Consider the following 21,115-nt stretch of genomic DNA (forward strand, 5'->3'; position numbering starts at 1 on the left):
AGGACCTGACAGAATCACACAGGAGGACACGCTAATGAGCCATTAAAACTTTTCCTCCTCAGGTTTCCTCTCGTGTGATGTTGAATTCTAGATGTACGAAACAGCACTGAAGTCGCCCCTCATTCATTCTCAGACTCAGAGACACTGCACAGAAAGCAGCTATTGATCAATAAGTCTGGATGCATCACTTCCTGTACGTCCCGACGGTTTTGTTTCACTTCATTATTCTGTTTTGAAAAGTTGTGATTGGAGACGTCTGTAATCAAGTTATAAAAATGTGAGAAAACAGAGTTTAGATTCTGCTCCTTTAAGGTAAAGACAAAACAAGAAAGCAGCCATGTGTGAACAGTTTTATACACAGACTTAGGAAAAGGAATAAATGTATAAAGGCTCCGTACTGTACAGATTTATGGTTTTAATCCGTCACACTGAAACTTACAGCAGGTCTCTGAACAACCCAAGAAAATATGGATTGCTTTGAATCCCAGAAACAAGTGTTTCTTAGAATTTGTCCAAAATGAACTTCAGAAATCCAAAACAGTACGTACAGATGATTATTTAAAAATGTTACTTTATAAACTGACTCACAGGCTGTGTGGTCCATAAACTGATCGTCCTTATGATGAGCCATTCTTTCTGACTGGCAGTGACGACGACTCGCACGCACTCGATGTCGAAGCCGATCTTGTGGTCCACGTTGTTGACCTCGATGCTCCCGCCTTTAAACTCTCCTAATGTGATGTAGGACGTGCACTGGCGTCCCTGTTTAGTGTCCACAGACTTCTGTCCGACCTCCAGCGCTCCGTGGTGAAGGATGTCGTTCTGTCTGTCCTCTGTTCCCGTCACAATCTTAATCCTGCTGATTTTAGTTGATTTGTTAAAGATGATGACGAAGAAGTCACCGGTGCACGGAGGCTTCCCCCAGAAATATTCATCAACAGTGCTGTAAGCCTTGGTGGCGTCATAGTTCTCAAAGACGTTGATGTTTGTGTAAAGGCTGGCAGGAGGGTTGTCAGGAATGTCTATGGAGTCTTCCTCAAAGTCGTCGTCCTTCAGCTTGTTTTCCGCTCCTTTGTAGGAGGAGTAGTAGCCCATGTGCTGGAACAGCGAGGGCTTGAAGCGGATCACGTCCTTCTGGGCCAGCAGACCCCTGAAGTGGATGAGGAGCCAGTCGCAGGGCATTTCCTGGTAGAACATGAGGAGGAAATGAGCCAGTCGTGGCAGGTCTCTGGAGTGGTACAGCTTCCCGATGTAGCCCAGCTTGGAGAACTCCAGCATCACCCAGTAGGAACCTTCTCTGGAGGTGATCACCTTCTTCAGCGCCGTCAGGAAGTTCCTGGAGCAGCGCACATCGTCCTCCAACATCATGTAGAAGTGGGAGAGATTGGTGCAGAAGTTGAGGAGGAAAGCGTAGTCCACATTCTGCTTGGAACGGAAACGGACCCGGTCCTCCGGGTCGTTGTAGTTCCTTTTCAAGCCGACTAGAGATGGATAGTACTCCTCTGGAGCCTGGATCACCAGGAGGCGTCCAGCTATGATGTGGTGGGCAAACTTCCTGGTGATTTCCTGCACCAGGTTCTCACACCAGACCAGGTCAAAGTCTGCCAGGTGGACCACGACCACGATCTCTTTGAGCTCCTCGTAACTGGACTGATCAAAGATGGATTTGATCGTCTCCAGAAGGTAGTTCCCCTTTTTCCTCTTGACAGACGACAGACCGATGGTGAGATACTCTGTGGACAGAAATCACTTCAGTCACGTCACTGTGGAACAGACCAACATCACTTGTGTACAGGTACCTACTTTTACGTGGCAGAGGAATTCCTGCGAGGTAGCGATACGTCACATTAATAGTCCCAGAGAAGTTGGACAGATCTCTGAATGTGTGGACGTATCGCTCAGAGTTCACAGGATGCATCAGTGTCTCTCCCAGCTGCCTTTTCTCTGCCTCCTGAAAAACAAACAAGAACACACTCAGTGAAAACCGGAGGTAGAATTAGGATTCAGATTAAGTTAAGTACGAACGCCATGTTTGACCAAACAGTCGATTTGATTGATTTTGACAGACTTTCTGTTTGTAAAAATTTAGCAGTACTGAGCAATGACATCATCATTACCCAGAGTCCAAAGTGGCATCTTTATAATGTTTGTTTCATCCAACTAACGGCACAAACATCTAAACTTTAAACTAGAATCCAGTCAGTTTATTGTTGGGTCCATGTGGGGAGGCTGTGGCTCAGAGGTAGAGCGGGTCGTCCACCAATCGGAAGATCAGCGGTCCCATCCCCGGCTCCTCCAGTCTGCCTCTTCACGTTTTTTCTCCTCACTGACTTGGTCAATCCATGTGAAATTTGGCACAGTGGTAGAGGGTCATGGGAGGATGCCAATGAAGCAATATTACATCAATTGGCCAAAGGGGGCGCTATAGCAACCGATTGAAATTGCAAACTTTGAATGGGCATATCTCATGCCCCGTATGTCGTAGAGACATGAAACTTTGCACAGAGATGCCTCTCCTCACGAGGAACACATTTGCCTCAAGAACCCATAACTTCCGCTTATATAGATTTTCCACCATTTTGAATTTTTTGAAAAACACTTCAAATGGATCTCTTCCTAGGAAGTTTGAGCGATCTGCATGAAACTGGGTGAACATAATCTAGGGACCAATATCTAAAGTTCCCTCTTGGCAAAAGTTGGAAAACTTACTAAAACTGAGCTTCTATAAGGCAATGAATATTGTGGAGGGCGTGGCTCATCACATAAAGGTGTAGAACATCTCAAGGGTTTCACCCATCACCACGCAACTTTGTAGGCATATGACCACACATAATCTGAGGGGACCCCTCCATTATTGACCCCATCAAACAAAATGGGGGCGCTAGAGAGCTCATTTCTTATCTAGGCCTAACCGCCATATTGATTTTTACTAAACTTGGTAGATATGTAGAACAGCCTCAAGGTGACTGGAGAAATTTAACTCTAATTGGCAACTGGGTGGCGCTATAACAACAGAAAAATGCTTAAAAATGGCTCAAATGTGACCGATCGCTGTGGCTCCCCCTGTGGACCAATGTTGTTGTTTTTTTTCTAATTTTTGGTATGACTGTCATGGTATGGTATGCTGCTGCAATGGGAACTGCCCATTGGTCCGACCATATTAAACTCATTGTTCCGAAGTCCGTTCCGAAATCATCATGATGCCCTGTGGTTAAGGTCTGGTTAGGTTTAGGCACAAAAACCACTCGGTTAGGGTCAGGAAAAGATCATGGTGTGGGTTAAAATGAGAAAGAAAGTGACAAACACATAAGCTGTGAGCCTGCTTTGCCTCAAGCCTTTCCCAGCAGTCGGTCGCGGCGCACCATCAAGGTAGAAATAAGCCGTTCAGCACCGCAGACAGTCGGACTAATGGGATGTCGGACCAATGACATGGACCCGCTGCAACGAGGGCTAGCTGCACCTTTCCCATGTGAACTACCAGTGCGCCCCACTTTTAAGTCAATACAACATATAAACACTTTAACTATCTGCCTTTCAACGTGCTACCTCAACTACTAATGTACAGTTTCAGCCCACTAACTATCCCACTATTGGCAATGGTACTACTGTACTTTCGATAAAGCAATCACACTATCAAATTCACAAACACTCTGTCTGAATACATTGCTCTTCTTAATGGGTTCAGTTGACTATTTAATCTGCAATTTCCTATGACCTGTATCCCAAACACACACCATGTGAAACTGTACGTGGGCAACTGTGCACTCAGTGGGTATGGACTAGTAAATATTAATATGGAAATGAGGCTTTATTTGTCAGATTTATATCCTGCAGTAAAAAGTACAATATTTCCCTCTGAACTGTGGCGGAGTGAAAGTATAAAGTGACACGATGAGAAAATATTGATGTAAAGTTCCTCAGACTTGTTCTCAAGTTCAGTACCCGAGTAAATGTACTCAGTTATTTTTCACCAGTAATAAAATCAAAGTTCCAGTAACTGGACAGAAATGTTCACAGGTATCGATCTCACCAACACGTATCCATCATCCATGTACAGGTTGAAGAAGAGGAGGAAGATGATGAGGAAGCCGAGGAAGGGCAACATGGATCGTTTCCTGAAACACCTCATCTTGTCCACAGACTTCCACATGAGCCACAAGATCACTGCAGCAGATCAGAGATAAAACACAGAAATATGGTCATTAAAATAAAGACATGTGACAGACTGTACACACACAGACAGCTACACACAGGCAGCTACACACAGACAGCTACACACAGGCAGCTACACACAGGCAGCTACACACTGGATCTGTATTTAAACTTTAATCCTTGTTTGTGTTCTGACATTAACACTGAGGATCAGTCAAATGCTGCTGTGAATCTAATGACAGAGATCTTTGATAAAATATGTCATCCAAATATTAGGTTACTCAACTCACTGATAAATAAGTCACTCAACTGAATTTTTATAACATTAATTATTTAAGTCATTTAATCAGCAACAAATGAATTGACGAAACAAACAAAGAAAACAAACTAGAATTACCGCCCTGTGGTTGTATGAGCTATGCAATCAGCACAGTTTCAATTCAGTATCTGACCAAATGTCTCCCCTTCTGTTCCTGATATATGATGTTAAAACATCATGATGTCACAGTCAAACTGACCTTTCACCTTTGACAAAAAATTCTAATCAGTTTATTCTTCAGTCCAAGTGGACGCTTGTGCTAAATTTGAAGAAATTCCCTTGTGGTGTTCTTGAGATATTGCGTTCACAAAGATGGGACAGATAGATGGACAGACAACCTGAAAACATAATGCCTCCAGCCGCAGCTGTCTCTGGCACTGAGGCATATAAAAAGAAGAATTTATCATGAATAATTTTTTTCTTCAAGCTGGAGACGCAGAACAAACTGAAAACACAACATTGACCTTATAAAGTTGCTAATGTATTAGCAGCCATGTTGTTGCATTAAGAAGATACAGAGTCGTGTTTCTGTCTACCTGATGAACCCAAGTCCAACATTCACTCTTCTTTTAGCTCCAGTTTGGTCTCCATCACCTCCTGAGGGGAATATCTGTCTCTACAGCTGCTAAATGCTCCACTGTGTTCAGCGGTTTGTCTCTGACTTTGTTCGTCTGACATCTGGTGATGGTTTATTTATTTATATATTTGCTGGTTGTTCGGAGCAGGAAGAGAAAACAAAACCAAAACAACGAGCTAAAAGCAGCTAAAGCGCATAGTGCTGAGAGGAACTGCAGCGTCAGATGATACCTCAATGTTCCTCACATCAGAGTCGTGTGATCTGTTGTTTATTGATTAGTGTAGCTTTAATTAAAAGAATCATTAGTCGCAGCCCTGCAGAATCAATCACAGCTGTGGATGGATATTCATCTTTAATTGGGCTGTGATGAGGTGCTCAGCGTGACAGATGCCACCATCAGCGCCGACACACTGATACAGATGGCTGATTTCAGGGTTCATCATTGGATTAAGCAGAGTGATTGCTAATAACAGATCATTTCGGTCGTTAATCTGAGCGCTCACGAGGGGGAACGTCACTCATCTGTTCAGTTTGTGCTCCATGTTTCAAAACTTAATAAACAGCAGTGACGTCTCCTGATAGAAAACAAACGCCTGCAGCCGTGTTCACTGTGATATTTACTCTGAGTGTTGACAGGCTTTTAAGTAAAAAAGAATCACCCTGCTCACTATCTGTCCTATTTGGCACCTCATCTAAAAAACTACACATCCCACGACGCCCTCCTTAATTCTGATGTTGCGTAACACACAAACGAAGCCTTCGATGTGAGAAACCGTGAGCTCCCCGGTGACAGGGACAATTACGGCACAGGCCTGAGCGCCTGCCGCCGGGCCCAATAACTCAATAAACAACTTATTATTCATTGTGTTGTTAGTTGCTCGAGTTCCATTTACGAAGAGAGGAGAAAAAAATCCTCCACCATCTGCCGGAGGAGAGAGCCATTTTGTGTTTCTGCCACCAAAAAGCTCCACCTGAGAGATGCAGCGGCAGGAGTAAGTGGAAACACAATGACAGCTGCGAGTCAATATTATGAAAGTCTCAAACACACACACACACACACACACACACACACACACACACAGCATTATTTGAAATAGCAGCCTGCGAAATCAGATTTTGAGACGACCAAAGAATATCTAACAAGGAGGAATAATGGCCACATGCTTTGTCCGCCGCAGAAAATGCTGCTAAGAAATTAGATTTTTGTTGCTTTCTCAGAGCGAATCTAAACAACAAACAAGCCTCCCATAGGTCACGTACATTTATATGGAAATGAGGCTACCTCTATGAATAAATAAGCACCATTTGTTGGGACTGTTTGCTTTAGTTTAAAGTGCTTCTCTGCCAAGTTATTTTATTGTTCTGTTGTTTTTTATTCCTCTGCAAATTATCAGTGTGTGTGTGTGTGTGTGTGTGTGTGTGTGCGAGCTTCATTTCTACAACTGAAGTCATTTTAGATTAGAGCCAGAAAAATAATAACAGGTAGGAGGAATACCAATGAGCCTCAGCTTTAAAGATTGTTATACGTCCCACGGGAGGTTTTGTCTTTACGAGTGAGGAGCAGAGAACCAGACGAGCTCCGTCCTGTCCACTAATCTTTTGTTTCATAAATGAAAAAGGGGGAATTACAGCAGTACATTAATACACTTCTGGTTTACAGGGTCAATATCACAGAAGGAAACTGAAGCTGAGTTGGATGATTGAAATATTTCGAAGCTCTCCTCAGCTTCGACTCTGTGATGTGGACACGTTGTGTTTATGGTTCAGGCCTCAACTGTCCTCAGACGTCGGAGCACTGCAGCACATTTGATTAAATTAGGGACTACTGCTCTCTTAAATTGCACATTAAGGCTGCCAGTAGTCACACGCTCTGTTTATTCCGCAGCATAAAGGCTTTTATTTTATCCTCCCATGTGACATAAATGTGATGTTTTTCTGATCAGTCTAAAGAGCAGAAAGCTGCACAGCCACGTTTCTTTCAACTCAGAGTGGAATTAACACACAGTCCCTCCAGCCCTCAACATGAATATACCACAGTTTGTTTTCTAATGTTCGACTTTACCAAACCTTAAAGGTCCAGTCTGTAGGCTTTATGGGATATACGGCAGAAAAAATGATAATAAACTTTATTTATTCAGCACCTTTCATGCATGAACAGCATCACAAAGGTCTTTATAACAAGAGCATTTAAGAAACGTTTAAAACAAGGATCAACTGATTCAATTAAAGTGGTTATTTAAGATCCTATTAATCCAAATCTCATACAATATTTCTTCTTGTGTCACCTGGGAGCCTATAACTCCCAGTGGACACAGACTCCTCAACAGACAGTCAGTGCGTTTCCATGACGACAGAGAAAATTGATTTATTTAAAATCCCTGTAAACATGTCAGTGTGAGTGAAATGGTCCTCAAGTGAATTTGTCACAGTGGGACTAACACAGCCAGATAATGTGACTCCTGCATGTATACAGTCAATCAGACCCAAACTGGCGCTCTGAGCATGCTCCACAGTTTCCGGCTTTGACCCAGAAGTCCAATAGCATTAAATGTGTAAAGAAGAAGCCAGTAACAACATGGAGAAATCTACATCCAGAGCTGTGACTTTTGGACGGACCAAATGTACAGAGCTGTAAAGTTGTCCACCATGGTAGTTAGCTGCTAGCTAACCGTAGCTAACTTGTTTGTCCATTGTTTGGTCTGTGACGTAATAGGTCAACAGGAAAAAGGTCCAATACTAACAAGCTGAAAGGGGGCATATCTCCACCTATTGTGGAGGAGTCGCACATACTTGGCTCAATACATGGATTCCCCTCCCGTGCTTGTATACTGGGACAAGGACAGTAGTCCAGTTAGATGGACTACTGGACTACTGTCCAGTAGTCCAGTTAGATGTCCTCGTCCAGCTGGAACTGTAGCTGCACTTCACTGTGACTGGGAACGAACAGACTAAGTCCAGCTGAAGCTGACGGGAATGTCATTAGTTTTACAGGTATTTGGACAGCTTAAAAGTTTGACCTGATTATGGCGCTAGATTAGAAGTCAGATGATCATCAAAGTTGATCACCTCTGCCCTTCCATGTGCATACAAGGAAAGCCCAAGGCAGGGAGAGCAGCATGAATGACAAACAGAAACAACATTGATAAGTCAGACACAACATGAAAAGGAGGAGCTGGGATGGAGGCAGGTTGTAAAGCGGCTGGCGGAGGAAGCAGCAACAGTAGGCAGGCCAGAGCAGTTTAAATAAGGCGATTTGGCAGTTTAGAGAAGGAGATTTGCTGATTGGTTGCATAGAAAATAATCATGTGATCTATCAGCTGATCCACCAGCTGATGTGGCTGGGATGTGAGTTGAGCTGGACATCGTGTCCTCCCTGAGCTATTAATTTTAAACAAAACAGAGTTAAAGTAGATCACTACCGTCAACAACATGCAAATTACATACACAGCAAGAACACGCCTGTAAGCTCCACCTGTTCAACACCTCTCTCTGTATGAATGAAACACGTATCTGCTGCTCTAACTCCAGTTTAACTTCCTGATGCTTGAAATCACTGAGTATATCCACAGAGCCTCTACATAGACCCTCGCTGCCATGCACACACTCGTATCTTTCAAACTCCACGGCCTCAGTTTGTACAGCAGTCCTTCTGTTATTAACTCGTAGTATCCAGCGATAACCTCAACAACATCATCGCAGTTATTTTTGGGAGACTTTAGAAAACTGCTCCAGAGCCACAACACACGTTATACAACAGTTTTCAAAGCTGAGAGGCTCTACTGTCGATGAGTTACCTGATCTTCATGTAGAATCAGTGAAGTGCTCCTTTAAAGGCTTCGACATCAGAAATAATTCAGGGTCTTCTGCAGGATGATTCGATATAAATGTTTTCAGCTCTTTATGGTTTAAACCTCCCGTCAGAGAAAGTTGTTGAGCAACAAAGACAGATGAAATGTGATCAGAACAACCTCAGGTGTTTCAGAAAATTTCTTTGTGTTGCTGTGATTCTGCACATTTATAGATTTTTTCAACATCCCCACCAGGTCGTATCGGAAACAGATCCTGAAATGAAGATTAACAGCCAGAAAAAAAGAGTCTGATCTGAGCAGTAATTTCGGAAATTGGCCTGCAGGCTGAACCGGAGTTGGAGGAGACGAGTTCACTGCTGCAGGGCTTCAGAGTCAATAACCAGAACCAGCTGTGAGAGTCTGATTGTGGAGAACGAATGAGTGACGCTTTAAATTCAACCACTTGCATCAAGGTGCCCTTCAGCAAGGCACTTCATCCCAATCTGCATCAGCAGCAGCAGTGAGGCCTGCACCAGTCAGAGGCTGTGGTTGCACTGGGAGTGTGTAACTGTGTGAAACACTGTGTGCTCTCTCAGCAAAACTCTCCTCTGAATAAATGAAGGAATAAAAGAGATGGATGGGAAACTTGTTGCTGCGGCGCCATGAGACTGTAGCGATGCATCGATACGACAGCTGCTTCATGTCATTGACTCAATACACAAGTTGATGCATTTACGTCAGGCTGACCAGGTGGAGACTGTTCCCATGTTTCCTCTGCTGTGAGCTCAGTAAACACGTCCATCAGAAACAGAATTCAGACATATCACATGCCTGAAGTCCTGAAAAAAATCAGCATGATACTATGGTATTTTGCATGGTGATATCGTGTCGATACACAGACGTCATGTATCAGTCATTTAAAATATACATTATCATACGTCACGATAAAGATGGACCAAATTTTTGTGGCTGCCAGTATGAACAGTTTTGTACTTTGCTTTTTGTGTCATTTATTACACGCTGTTTCTTTGATATTAATCTCCATAAATAGAACTCTGTGTATGTATGCAGAATTAATGGAACGAGACTTTGGTATCAAAAGCGTTGTGGTTTCTCCTTGTAGTCTGAGACCAATCATGTTTGAGCTGCAGGTAAAGAGTGTGTGCACAGAGGTGAACGCACCAGCTGAAACACAATCTCAGGACCTATCTGCTTCCATCTGAAGACGAGGACGCTTTATATCAACTTTTTTAAAGAAATGATCTTTATTAATATGCAGATATCTGTTTCTAGAGATGGGCTGAAATGAGCAGCACACAGAGGAGGAAATCTTCGCCCACATACATATATGCCGCCTACAACGGATCTTATGGTCGTCAGACTGATAGCTGATGGTTCAGATGGTTGTTCCAGCATTAGCTGTATGTTTGAGTGCATGTGTGTGGTTTCATATTATTCAACCTGCAATTTCACAGGAAGTCAAACTGTAACACAAGCTATAATCTGAGATGCATTTTGGGACGATATCAACATTTACTTCAAATAACTGGTTGAGTCTGTGGACGTGTTTGTATGTTTAATCTGTCTGGGCGACAGAATTCAGAAAAAAATAAGATGACAAAACAGTGTTGACAGAAGAATGTTTGAATTCAGGATTTTTCTTCAATTCAACAATTCAGTAAAGAAAGAATGGGACAGACTCTGTTTTCCTGAAAGGGAAATTAGCCTGAAACATCACACACAGCGTCTGCAGGTCAAGACTGAAGCCAAACAACAGATCCATTCATCCATCAACGGCACATCTGCCTCAGAAACAACACACACACACAGTACAATACATAACAGTGATCCACAACAAGAAGCAGACCTATACGACATATACAGCGTTGTAAGATCTTATAATCTAATGTTTGCATTTTTGTAAGAATTTATCACTTCAAAGATAAAGCTGTATTTTTCTTATCGTCAACACATCTCATGAAAACTAATGACGTTTGTTCCTTTAAAACTTTCAGACTTCCTCAGTCTGTGTCTCTGAGTCCCAAACCTGTTTGCTTCTACTCAAGACAAAAACATTATTCATCAGCTCATAAACATACAGTTAGATCTGTTATTAAGGGCTGCCTACAACATTTCCTACAACAGCTGGTCGCTGTAGTTTCGATCAAAGTGATACTCAAAATACGAGTGACTTGTGCATTTGTCGGGACTATTTTCAGCTGCGTATTAATACAGTGGTTCCCAACTGGTGGGTCACAGTCCAAAAGTGGGTCGCTGGTTCATTCTGAATGGACTGCAGGTGACTTGCAAACTTGTTGTTGGTTAAAAACACACTTTATTTTGAATTACTGTGAATTTCTGGCACAGAGCTTTTATTTTGAAGTGCTGTTTCCTGCTGTAGAGCGACTGACTAACAACAGCTGCTTAATAGAGACAGCTAACCAGCTGGACAACGTGGCCAAACACATGTATGATGCTGAATATATTAAAGTTTGTGGACCCTGAAGTGATGACTGAGGAGAAGTGTGGACCCGGTGGTCGGACCAGTTGGGAACCACTGTATTAAAACACATGTGGAGCTGCACAGCAGCACTGTGTGTGGGAACATCAGTGTTTCACTTTATTAACGTGATTCAGTTTGTGAGACTTTGATTCCTCGTATTTCTGAACACTTCACACGTTTCTACATTTTCAGCTGCTGATTTATCTTTTTATTACTAAGTGAAGCTCATTTCTCTGCATGTGTGTGTGTGTGTGTGTGTGTGTGTGTGTGTGTGTGTGTCTGACCTCGTATAAACAAAAGCAGTGAGTTATTTCCCTTCACATTTCTTGAAAGTTGGGCGCCCACTGCGACCTGAGCAGTAATAATGATAATGCGTCTGCAGTGAGATGTTTTGGAGCCGAGACGTGCTCGGGAATCTGTGCCAAAGGCTGTTAATGGTTTTTTAAAATCCCCTCTAGTTTATGAACTTCACAGAGCCGTGTGGAACTCTGTGAATATAATTTAATACACAATGCGTCTTCAACACTATATCCTGCTATTATTCTCCATCTCCATCCTGCCTCGGCCAGCCTCGGGCACAGAGCTAATGTGGGTCAAAGCACTGACTGCTGAGGAGAGCCCATCCTTATTACAGTTGCCACCGCTGGGACTGAAGAAGCCTTTCATGTTCGTCTTTGACCTGAAAGGTAAATACACTCCAGATATAATTTACATGTACTGCAGGCCTGCTGCACACAGCACCACGCTTCACAGGCACAGAGTCGCGTCTGCTCAAAGACTCCTTTAATCACTGTGCAGCTGCAGTCTGCAGACGCTCTGAAATCACTGACTGCAGAGATGAGATTATTCTGGTTAATGATCATCTGAAGAGGATTCTGGGACTGGGAGTTTAAAGTTTGAGTTTTAAAGGAAAATGTTACACTCAAATAATCATTTGTACGTCAGTTACTCTCCTGATGTTACGTTGAGTTCATGAAGGAAACTTTGCCTCCACAGTGAACATTTTGTTAATGAAAGCTACGACAACATTTTTGTCAACAACCTTTTTCCCACGACAAAAATGAGACGATGACGAACTAAAGGTAGATCATAATAATTAAACTAAGACGAAATTATGTTTTATTTTTGTTGACGAGACGTGACGAAATGCTGGTGGTGGACTGTCGGACACTGACAGCTTGTAATTCTCTTCAGATGCCTGATGAGCGACAGGCTGGTAAACTCCAGTAAATAGTCTGCACCAGGATGTTTGGGTTGGTGTGAGTTGTGAGCTGTAATTCAGCCGTGTGTGTCTGACTGTGGATGGTGGAGCTGCTGAATGGATTTGTGGAGTTTGTTAGTTGCAGTGGTGGCTGTTAGCAGCTAGCTCCGCTTGCAGCCTTCACAGCTTCACCCCGCAGGACTCCACTCAGTCCGGACTGGAGAAGGTTTGTGGGTTGATGGTGTTTGACAGGCAGGTAGGAGGCTCAGTTATCTGTGAGTGTAGCTGTGCTGTAAGTAAACAGTCTGAACAGTTTCTCTGACAGAGATGAAAGTTTAGTTTGAATCACCAACTCTGTGAGAGGACACCAGTTTAAACCTCCAGACTAACATGTTGCACATGAAGAAAGAAGTTTCTGCTTCTTAACAGTCGGATGGATAAGTCAGAGTTTACAATGAACCTGTGTGGACAAATCCTAGTTGGCTCACATCAGGCACATTTGATTCATTTTAATATGAAACAGACAGTTTTCACATCACACAGCTGAAAAACTCATCTGTCCACACACAAACACAGCTCCTGACTGTATCTAAGCTTCCTGTAATAACTAATATTAAAACATACGGCTGTAACAGTCACAGCGAATCCATATGCTACACTGAATTATAATGAAGGGAAATGCTTTGAAAACAAACCAAATAAATGAATGTGTGATAAACTGGTGCTGAGTGTCTCTAATGAGATTCTGTTTTAATAATCTGTGTCGAACAACAAACTGTTCATCTGACTGTTGACATCCAGGAAAGGACGGACACACATCGACCTGAGTTTGTTTGTGTTTGGTTTGGAGTGTGTGCAAGTGTGCGTGAGTGTGTGTAGGAGTGTGTGCAGGTGTGTGTTGGAGTGTGTGTAGGAGTGTGTGCAAGTGTGTGTTGGAGTGTGTGTTGGAGTGGCAGGAGAACTATTGATGAAGTGTCCATGATGAGATCATGTTGATGATGTTTGCTTCAATGTTTTCACTGATTTTATTTGAATTAACTTTTAAAAATTAATTCTAATTTAGCTGAATGTAATGCAATAAACACTTTTAACCTTGAATCTTTATTTATGGAGTCTGTTTGCACTCTTCAATTAATGTCTCAATAAATGAGAAGAGGACAAAACGAGAGTTACAGCACACTGTCTGAATGATATGTATTAACGATATGAATCAAAAGATAGTTAAATCACTTTTTGATTTGACAGGAGAACTTGTTTTAGAGATTTTATTAAAGCTCTCAGAGATATGTAGAACAGCAGTCAGACAAAATATCTGATATTAAAATTTAAATTAAAACTGAGTAAAGTCATGAAACAAAATGTTAATACAGTCAGATTATCTGTCAGTTTCAAACCTGAAACATTCTTAAAGGGAAATTTCGGTTTATTTCAACCTGTCTCCTATCGTCCTGAATTTGTTTCAAGTGACTAGTGACATAAAAATAATAGTTAGCATGTTAGCCGTTAGCCTAGATACAACCGGGGCACATAGTAGCGTCAGACCTGTTAAAACGTAAGTGAACGGGCAACCTTCAAGTGCAAAGTTAGTCCACTAAACAAGCTTTTTCTCCACAAAGACCGCCTCATATCGTTAGGATAAATGTCAGAGAACATATAGAAAACGACATGTAAACGTGTTGTCTTACCTTACCGGTGTGCTGCCATGTTTGTTTACCATCTAGCTCTGCTTTCCAAAGCGCGGCCGAAATATCGAGAGAACAAGCAGCGATCTCATACCGTGCCTGAAATCTCGCAAGCTCTAGATAAAGCCCAGCTGCATACTAGTCCAGGTGGAGGTGTCTCGTCCTCAGTCACATCCAGACCTTGAAAATAAGGCTGCAACCGGTCCCATTCCTTGCAACAGAGGCATTCCTCTTCTGTGGGCACTGGGGCACAGCATTCACAGGTACACCACCAATCTCCAGAGCTACGCAGCCTTGCAGCAGCCATTCCTCCTCTCTCGTCCTCTACCTGTTGCACCTCTCTCTCTCTCCTCCTCCGTTCTTCAATTTCACGAAGCTCTTCGTCAGTGTATTCTGGCTCAAATAAATAAGGGAGGCCATCAAACGCTGCAAAATCAAATTCCTCCTCCACAAAGTCGAAGTCTGGCAAAAAGTCAGCCATTATTCTATAAATCTTTCATAAAATAAATGAATGAACTTTTCAGGCTACTGTCCGGTTCTGCCTTCCAGCTGTTGCTGCTTGTTCTCGTGAGATTTCGGCCGCGCTTTGGAAAGCAGAGCTAGATGGTAAACAAACATGGCAGCACACCGGTAAGGTAAGACAACACGTTTACATGTCGTCTTCTATATGTTCTCTGACATTTATCCTAACGATATGAGGCGGTCTTTGTGGAAAAAAGCTTGTTTAGTGGACTAACTTTGCACTTGAAGGTTGCCCGTTCACTTACGTTTTAACAGGTCTGACGCTACTATGCGCCCCGGCTGTATCTAGGCTAACGGCTAACATGCTAACTATTATTTTTATGTCACTAGTCACTTGAAACAAATTCAGGATGATAGGAGACAGGCTGAAATAAACCGAAATTTCCCTTTAAAACTCTGAAGCTGCATGAACTGAATTTTTCCGCCACATGGGGGCAGCGCACACATTCTGACTTCATAGTTTTTGTGAAGAAAATGTGTTTGCAACAACAACAGCTGCTTATTTGCACACCCAGCAGACACGGAGCGACACTGTCATACATTTAAAGTTGTGTTTCTGCAACTTGATGAATTAAAGTCTAATATTTCCTCTCTTTGAGCTCTGTTTTTACTCTCCACCAACATCTGAGGAGAATATCTGCTCTTCAGCTCTACAGCACTCCACTATGTTCACTATGTTCGTCTGTCTTCTGTTCGCTGGTCAGGCTGCGTACAGACGGTTTATCAGAGGCTGCTGTCGTTGAAATGGCGATGCACACTGTAAAAGTTGCTTAGAGCTGGACTGAGCTGCAGAGTCAGTGTGGAGGCCTTCAGGTGAAATCTTATGTATTGTTTTACCTTTGGCAGGTAACATCACGTTCCTCTGTTGCTGAATCAGACAGCTTTTCAGGTTTTTAATCAGAAATAATTTGATGTAAAACCTTTCACATTAAAACAGCCATATCTCGGCTGAGGTGAGTCGCCATGTGCTTTAATAAGGTTTGCTGTGAGTTTGATTGCGCGCTGAAATGCAATCTCCCAGCCAGAATTAAAGTTGATGCACAGATCCAGACTCAGAGGAAAATGTTAATAGAGTTCAGAGGGAGCAGGCAGTGGAATCATCATCTAGTAAACAGCATTTCTTCCAGAAGAAAGCAAATCTTGTTGCTTGGAGCCGGGAGTTTTACCAACTGCATCTCTGCCTGGTTCAATGTGTTTACTTATTCATCAAGGTGGAGGGGGCTGGCGAGCGCTCAGACTCCAGGCTCCAGCAGTTACCCTCTTCCTGCTGTTGGACAAGAGGGGTAGACCCCATTAAAAATGCATGGGAACAGGCCCGGCTGCCAGAGCTGTGCCAAATATTCATGCACCCACGCTGCATGTTTGGTTGTCAGCATGCAGAGCTGACGCAACGCTCTGAGCAGAGACGGGATTCAAGGCCATGCAGCCTTTCTTCTCTGTTACACAGCTTCTTCAAAAGGAAGTGGGTTTGCATATTTTAACCAATTTACTACAAATCATGAACATTTGTTTTCATTAATTTAAACAGGTGTGCGCAGGTAGCTCCAAAGACACAAAGGAAAAAGATCCTGAACATTTTTCCAAAGGAACGCGAGCAGCAAAGACGAGCTTTATGAAACATGGAAGATCAAAGTATAAAAATAATCCCTGCAGTTTTACAGAAGGAACAAATAACCCTGAAACCTCCCACTCAGCTAGACCCATTCACAGGTCATCCATTACACCTGTTCACCTGATGACCTAATGCGTGCTCACCTTTTTATCTGATAACTTAAGGTCCAAATGTTCAGGAGGTTTTTTACCAGGAGCTGAATCATACACAGAGGTCTCCTCCTCTCAGTAACAAACAGATGAGAACGTGTAGTTATGTTTAGGCACAAAAAATTAAACACTATCTGGCTTAAAAGCTCGCAGTGTTGGTGGCAAAATTACGTCTGCATAGGTTGCCAATGTCTCGCTTCAAAACACCTGCTTTCTATGGCACAATCACAGCTGGAAATCACAGCATCATTTATAAAACAGTGCATAGGATCCATACTAAAAATGTACAATTCAGTATTTAAATTTGTTAACACTGCATACGCACAAATCAAGGCCTGAAAGAGGCGTACGTCACTTCACACGTAAAAGTTGTGATCTATAAAAACAGACGTGATGGGAGAAACTTTGACCCATGCTTATGAACATTTTGGAGACAGGGAATTGGCAACACTCCGACCACTCAAAGCACTTTTACACTCATGCACTGGTGGCTACCATACAAGGCGCCACCTGCTGCTCAGTAACCACTCACACACACACTCACAAACCAACGAACAGCCATCAGGAGCAGTTTGGGGTTCAGTATCTGCTCAAGGATACTTCGACACACAAACGGGAGGTGAACTGCAGATCTTCTGGTAAGTGGACGACCCACTCTGCCTCTGGGCCACAGCCAGCTGTGACAACAAAAGCCTGAATGTCTCTATCTGGAGTCAGTGTGTGGTTTGTCCGTTCTGGGCTACTGTAGAAACATGGCGGTGCAACATGGTGATCTCTGTAGACAAGGACCTGCTCCCTGTGTAGATATGATCAGCTCATTCTGAGGTAACGAAAACACAACCATTCTGACTTTGGCTGCATCAAAGTGGTGGACTGACCGACGCTGTCATCCCCAGAGTCATACAGTTAGTGTGTCGTTATCAGGCTGTAAAGACACCATGTGGTGTTTTAAAAAAGGCACCAGCTCTCCAAAATAATATTCCAAGTAATATAATATGAATGCCTTGATCTCATAAAAAGAGAGGAGGAATTTAAATCCAGGTAAATGAGACCCAGCAGCAGGTCGTCTGCTATCAGTGATCTGATATTATCATTTCTTCTTTCTCCTAAATGTGAAAGCTGTATTCTGACAGTTTGAGGCATCTGTTGGTTCCCATTAATATGAAAATCAGTTGGCACATTCTTCAAACTCAAAACATCATCAGCCTTAAAGAATATTTCACTGCAGGACAGATGTTTTTTAATGAATCTGTTATGTCTCCGCAGGACGAGGACACAGATACTTTAGAAACAGGCGAAGCAGACTGTGACATTCGGTTTTGTTTAAGAGATAGAAAACCTACAACTACCAGAATGCACTGCTCCGCACTGGACCAATAAACGCTCCAGCTGGTGAGTTTTGCTGTTTTGACAAAGGAAACAATATGGCCGCCGGCTGGTAACAAAACAATCTAATATTACAGTTAAAGAGTTAAAATATGTTTGTGAAGACATTTAAATCCTCCTGCAGACTGTGACATCTGATCACTCAGATGAGCTCTGGTATGACATCAGGTTTGATGTCTGCAGACTGTACGATGACAGCGCCGACTGAATCACAGGCTACGACGTACGATGCAACAGCTTCATATACTGAGCGATGCTGCAGGGTTATTACTGCTCCAACTGTGAAGATTATAGAGGGGAACATTAATATCATTATTATTATCATTATTAATGCAATTAATAAAATGTCCATGAAATATTATCAAATAGTCCAAATATTTTTAATGTAAAAAAAATAATTAAAATGTCTGAAAATTTTTGGAATAAAGTCTCTGAAAGATTTTTGATAAAATGTCGGAAAAAAATGTTATCAAAATGTCTGGAAAAAAGTGAATAAAATGTCAAAGATAATTAAATGGCAAAAAAAAAAAACATCTATGAAATGGTTAAAAAAAAATACTATTAAAATGTCTGGAAAACTCATATTTGCATGTCTGAAAAATATTATTGAAATGTTCCAAAATTTTGTAATAAAATTTACTAAAAAATAATATTAAAATGTTATTAACTGTCTGGAAAACTTAAATAAAACGATGCAACCGCTTCATGTACTGAGTGATGCTGCAGGGTTATTACTGCTCCAACTGTGAAGATTATAGAGGGGAACATTAATATCATTATTATTATCATTATTAATGCAATTAAGAAAATGTCTATGAAATATTATCAAGTAGTCCAATTTGTTTTTTATTTTTAATGTAAAAAAAATATAATTAAAATGTCTGAAAATTTTTGGAATAAAGTCTCTGAAAGATTTTTGATAAAATGTCCGAAAAAAATGTTATCAAAATGTCTGGGAAAAAATGAATAAAATGTAAAAAAAAAAAAATTTAAAAAAATTAAATGGCAAAAAAAAAAAAAAAAAAAAAAAAAAAAACACCTATGAAATGGTAAAAAAAAAAATACTATTAAAATGTCTGGAAAACTTATATTTGCATGTCTGAAAAATATTATTGAAATGTTCCAAAATTTTGTAATAAAATTTACTAAAAAATAATATTAAAATGTTATTAACTGTCTGGAAAACTTAAATAAAACGATGCAACCGCTTCATATACTGAGTGATGCTGCAGGGTTATTACTGCTCCAACTGTGAAGATTATAGAGGAACATTAATATCATTATTATTATCATTATTAATGCAATTAATAAAATGTCCATGAAATATTATCAAGTAGTCCAATTTGTTTTATTTTTAATGTAAAAAAATATAATTAAAATGTCTGAAAATTTTTGGAATAAAGTCTCAGAAAGATTTTTGATAAAATGTCGGAAAAAAATGTTATCAAAATGTCTGGAAAAAAGTGAATAAAATGTAAAAAAAAAATAAATAAATAAATTAAATGGCAAAAAAAAAAAAAAAAAAAAAAAAACATCTATGAAATGGTAAAAAAAAATACTATTAAAATGTCTGGAAAATAGTATTGAAATGTTCCAAAAATCTGTAATAAAATTTACTAAAAAATAATATTAAAATGTTATTAACTGTCTGGAAAACTTAAATAGAATGGCCAAAAAAATGTTGATAAAATATCTGAGAGGCACTTCTATACTCTGCGTGTCCATGGTGGCGGCCATACAAAAATGAAGAGACAGCGGAAATTTGAGATGGCGCCTTTCACTTTTTGAGCTCAGAGATGAGCAGGACGATCTGGGCGCTGGTTACCATCATTCATTCACACACACGGCTCTGATGCAGAGCTGCTGAAAATCTGCAAAGTATCAGATTAAATAAGTCACGTTCTGTCATTAGGAAATACAGCGCAGACTGTTCTGCAAATCACTCATCACCTGATCACTCAACAACAATGGGACAAAATTGAAGACAGACTGATGTTGGCTGTGACTTCACAGCTGTTGGTAGAGTTGTGTTATTTACTGGAAATGAATAGAAGTCAATGGTTTCCAGGAAGAGAAAGACAACCACAAAGAAAGAAGAAACCTCTTCAGTGTTCAATCAATCAGAGAGAACAGCTGACTGATAGTGAGGGAGCTTTCAGCTATATACCAACAGTTTGATCCTATAAAGAAGTTTTTCATCTCTCATTAACAGTGTTAACACACAGTGACACAGAGCAGGCGTTCACTAACGAGACAAAGGAAATAGTTAATTGAAGTTTTCTCTGAGACAACAGTGATTCCTTTTGTAGCCGAGGGAAGACAAGGAATCACAGCGCGGGGCGACGCCAGACTTCTAACGTCTGATATGAGTGAAAAACAGTCGATCAAAACAAAACATGACGACTGACATGAAGCAGCGTTCAGCTGCAGATCTGATCTGTAGACGCGGAGAATGACTGTAACTGCAACATGTTCTTATTGACAAGTGTCAGGTTGTTGTTTTTTCCTGTGGTAAAGAAGCTCCGCAGGTTCAAGGTTGATCCTGTGAGATGCAGCAGAACAAAATGTACAAACAGCTTGTTTATTTCCCCCCCAGGTTTATGAGTGCTCACAGTCATAATCTGTTCCATCAGTGATTCATACCACTGATTCAATGAAGCTGTTTTTTTACATTTGCTCCTCTAAACACTAAAATGTGTCTGCTGGTGCAGGTAATGGGTCGGAAAGAGTGGGAACACTATTTATTTTGTTTTTGGAGGATTTATTCACTCTGAGGTTTCTGTTCTCGTCTTCACGTGTAGCTTCACTAATTCTGACTAACGTGTTGTTTTCAGGCTAAAAATGAACCTGGTTATTTACAAGATTATTATTTTAGTGAAAAGTCATGTGTTTGGGAGGAACTGATCAGACAGCTGGATCAGATTTGGATTATACTGTACGAGTCATGGGAGTTTGTAAACAGATGTCTGCTCAAAAAACTGAAGGGAACAGTAAACGGTCACAGTCTAACAGGAAGTCAATTAAACTCAGTCAATCCAGTGATTGTGAATCAGTTTCAGCTGCTTTGGTTCAAATCAAAGAGACAACAGGAACAATGGAGAGGCAAACAAGAAATGGTTTTACATGTGGTGTCCACAGACAGTTGCTCTCTCCTTATCCTTCCTGACTGATTCTTCTCTAGTTTGGTCTTCTGCTAGTGTCCTTGTCACTACTGGTAGCATGAG

The 21,115-nt window shown here is 41.3% G+C and overlaps 1 protein-coding gene across 4 annotated transcripts in view; it reads right to left on the bottom strand.

Annotated features, from left to right (window-relative positions):
• Positions 1-349: 349 nt before the first annotated feature.
• The window catches only part of LOC125887690 (alpha-1,3-mannosyl-glycoprotein 4-beta-N-acetylglucosaminyltransferase C-like), a 119,418-nt gene continuing 98,652 nt past the window's right edge, over positions 350-21,115 (bottom strand). For all 4 annotated transcript variants that reach the window (XM_049574691.1, XM_049574688.1, XM_049574690.1 and 1 more), the window contains exons 4-6: positions 4,031-4,164; positions 1,804-1,951; positions 350-1,733 (exon numbers count right to left, since the gene is read on the bottom strand). In XM_049574691.1, coding sequence (XP_049430648.1) covers positions 568-1,733; positions 1,804-1,951; positions 4,031-4,164 — 1,448 coding nt within the window. In that variant the 3' untranslated portion in view covers positions 350-567. The remainder of the gene's footprint in view (positions 1,734-1,803; positions 1,952-4,030; positions 4,165-21,115) is intronic.

The sequence above is a fragment of the Epinephelus fuscoguttatus genome, linkage group LG4 (genome assembly GCF_011397635.1).
Source record: "Epinephelus fuscoguttatus linkage group LG4, E.fuscoguttatus.final_Chr_v1".
Classification (NCBI taxonomy): Eukaryota; Metazoa; Chordata; class Actinopteri; order Perciformes; family Serranidae; genus Epinephelus; species Epinephelus fuscoguttatus.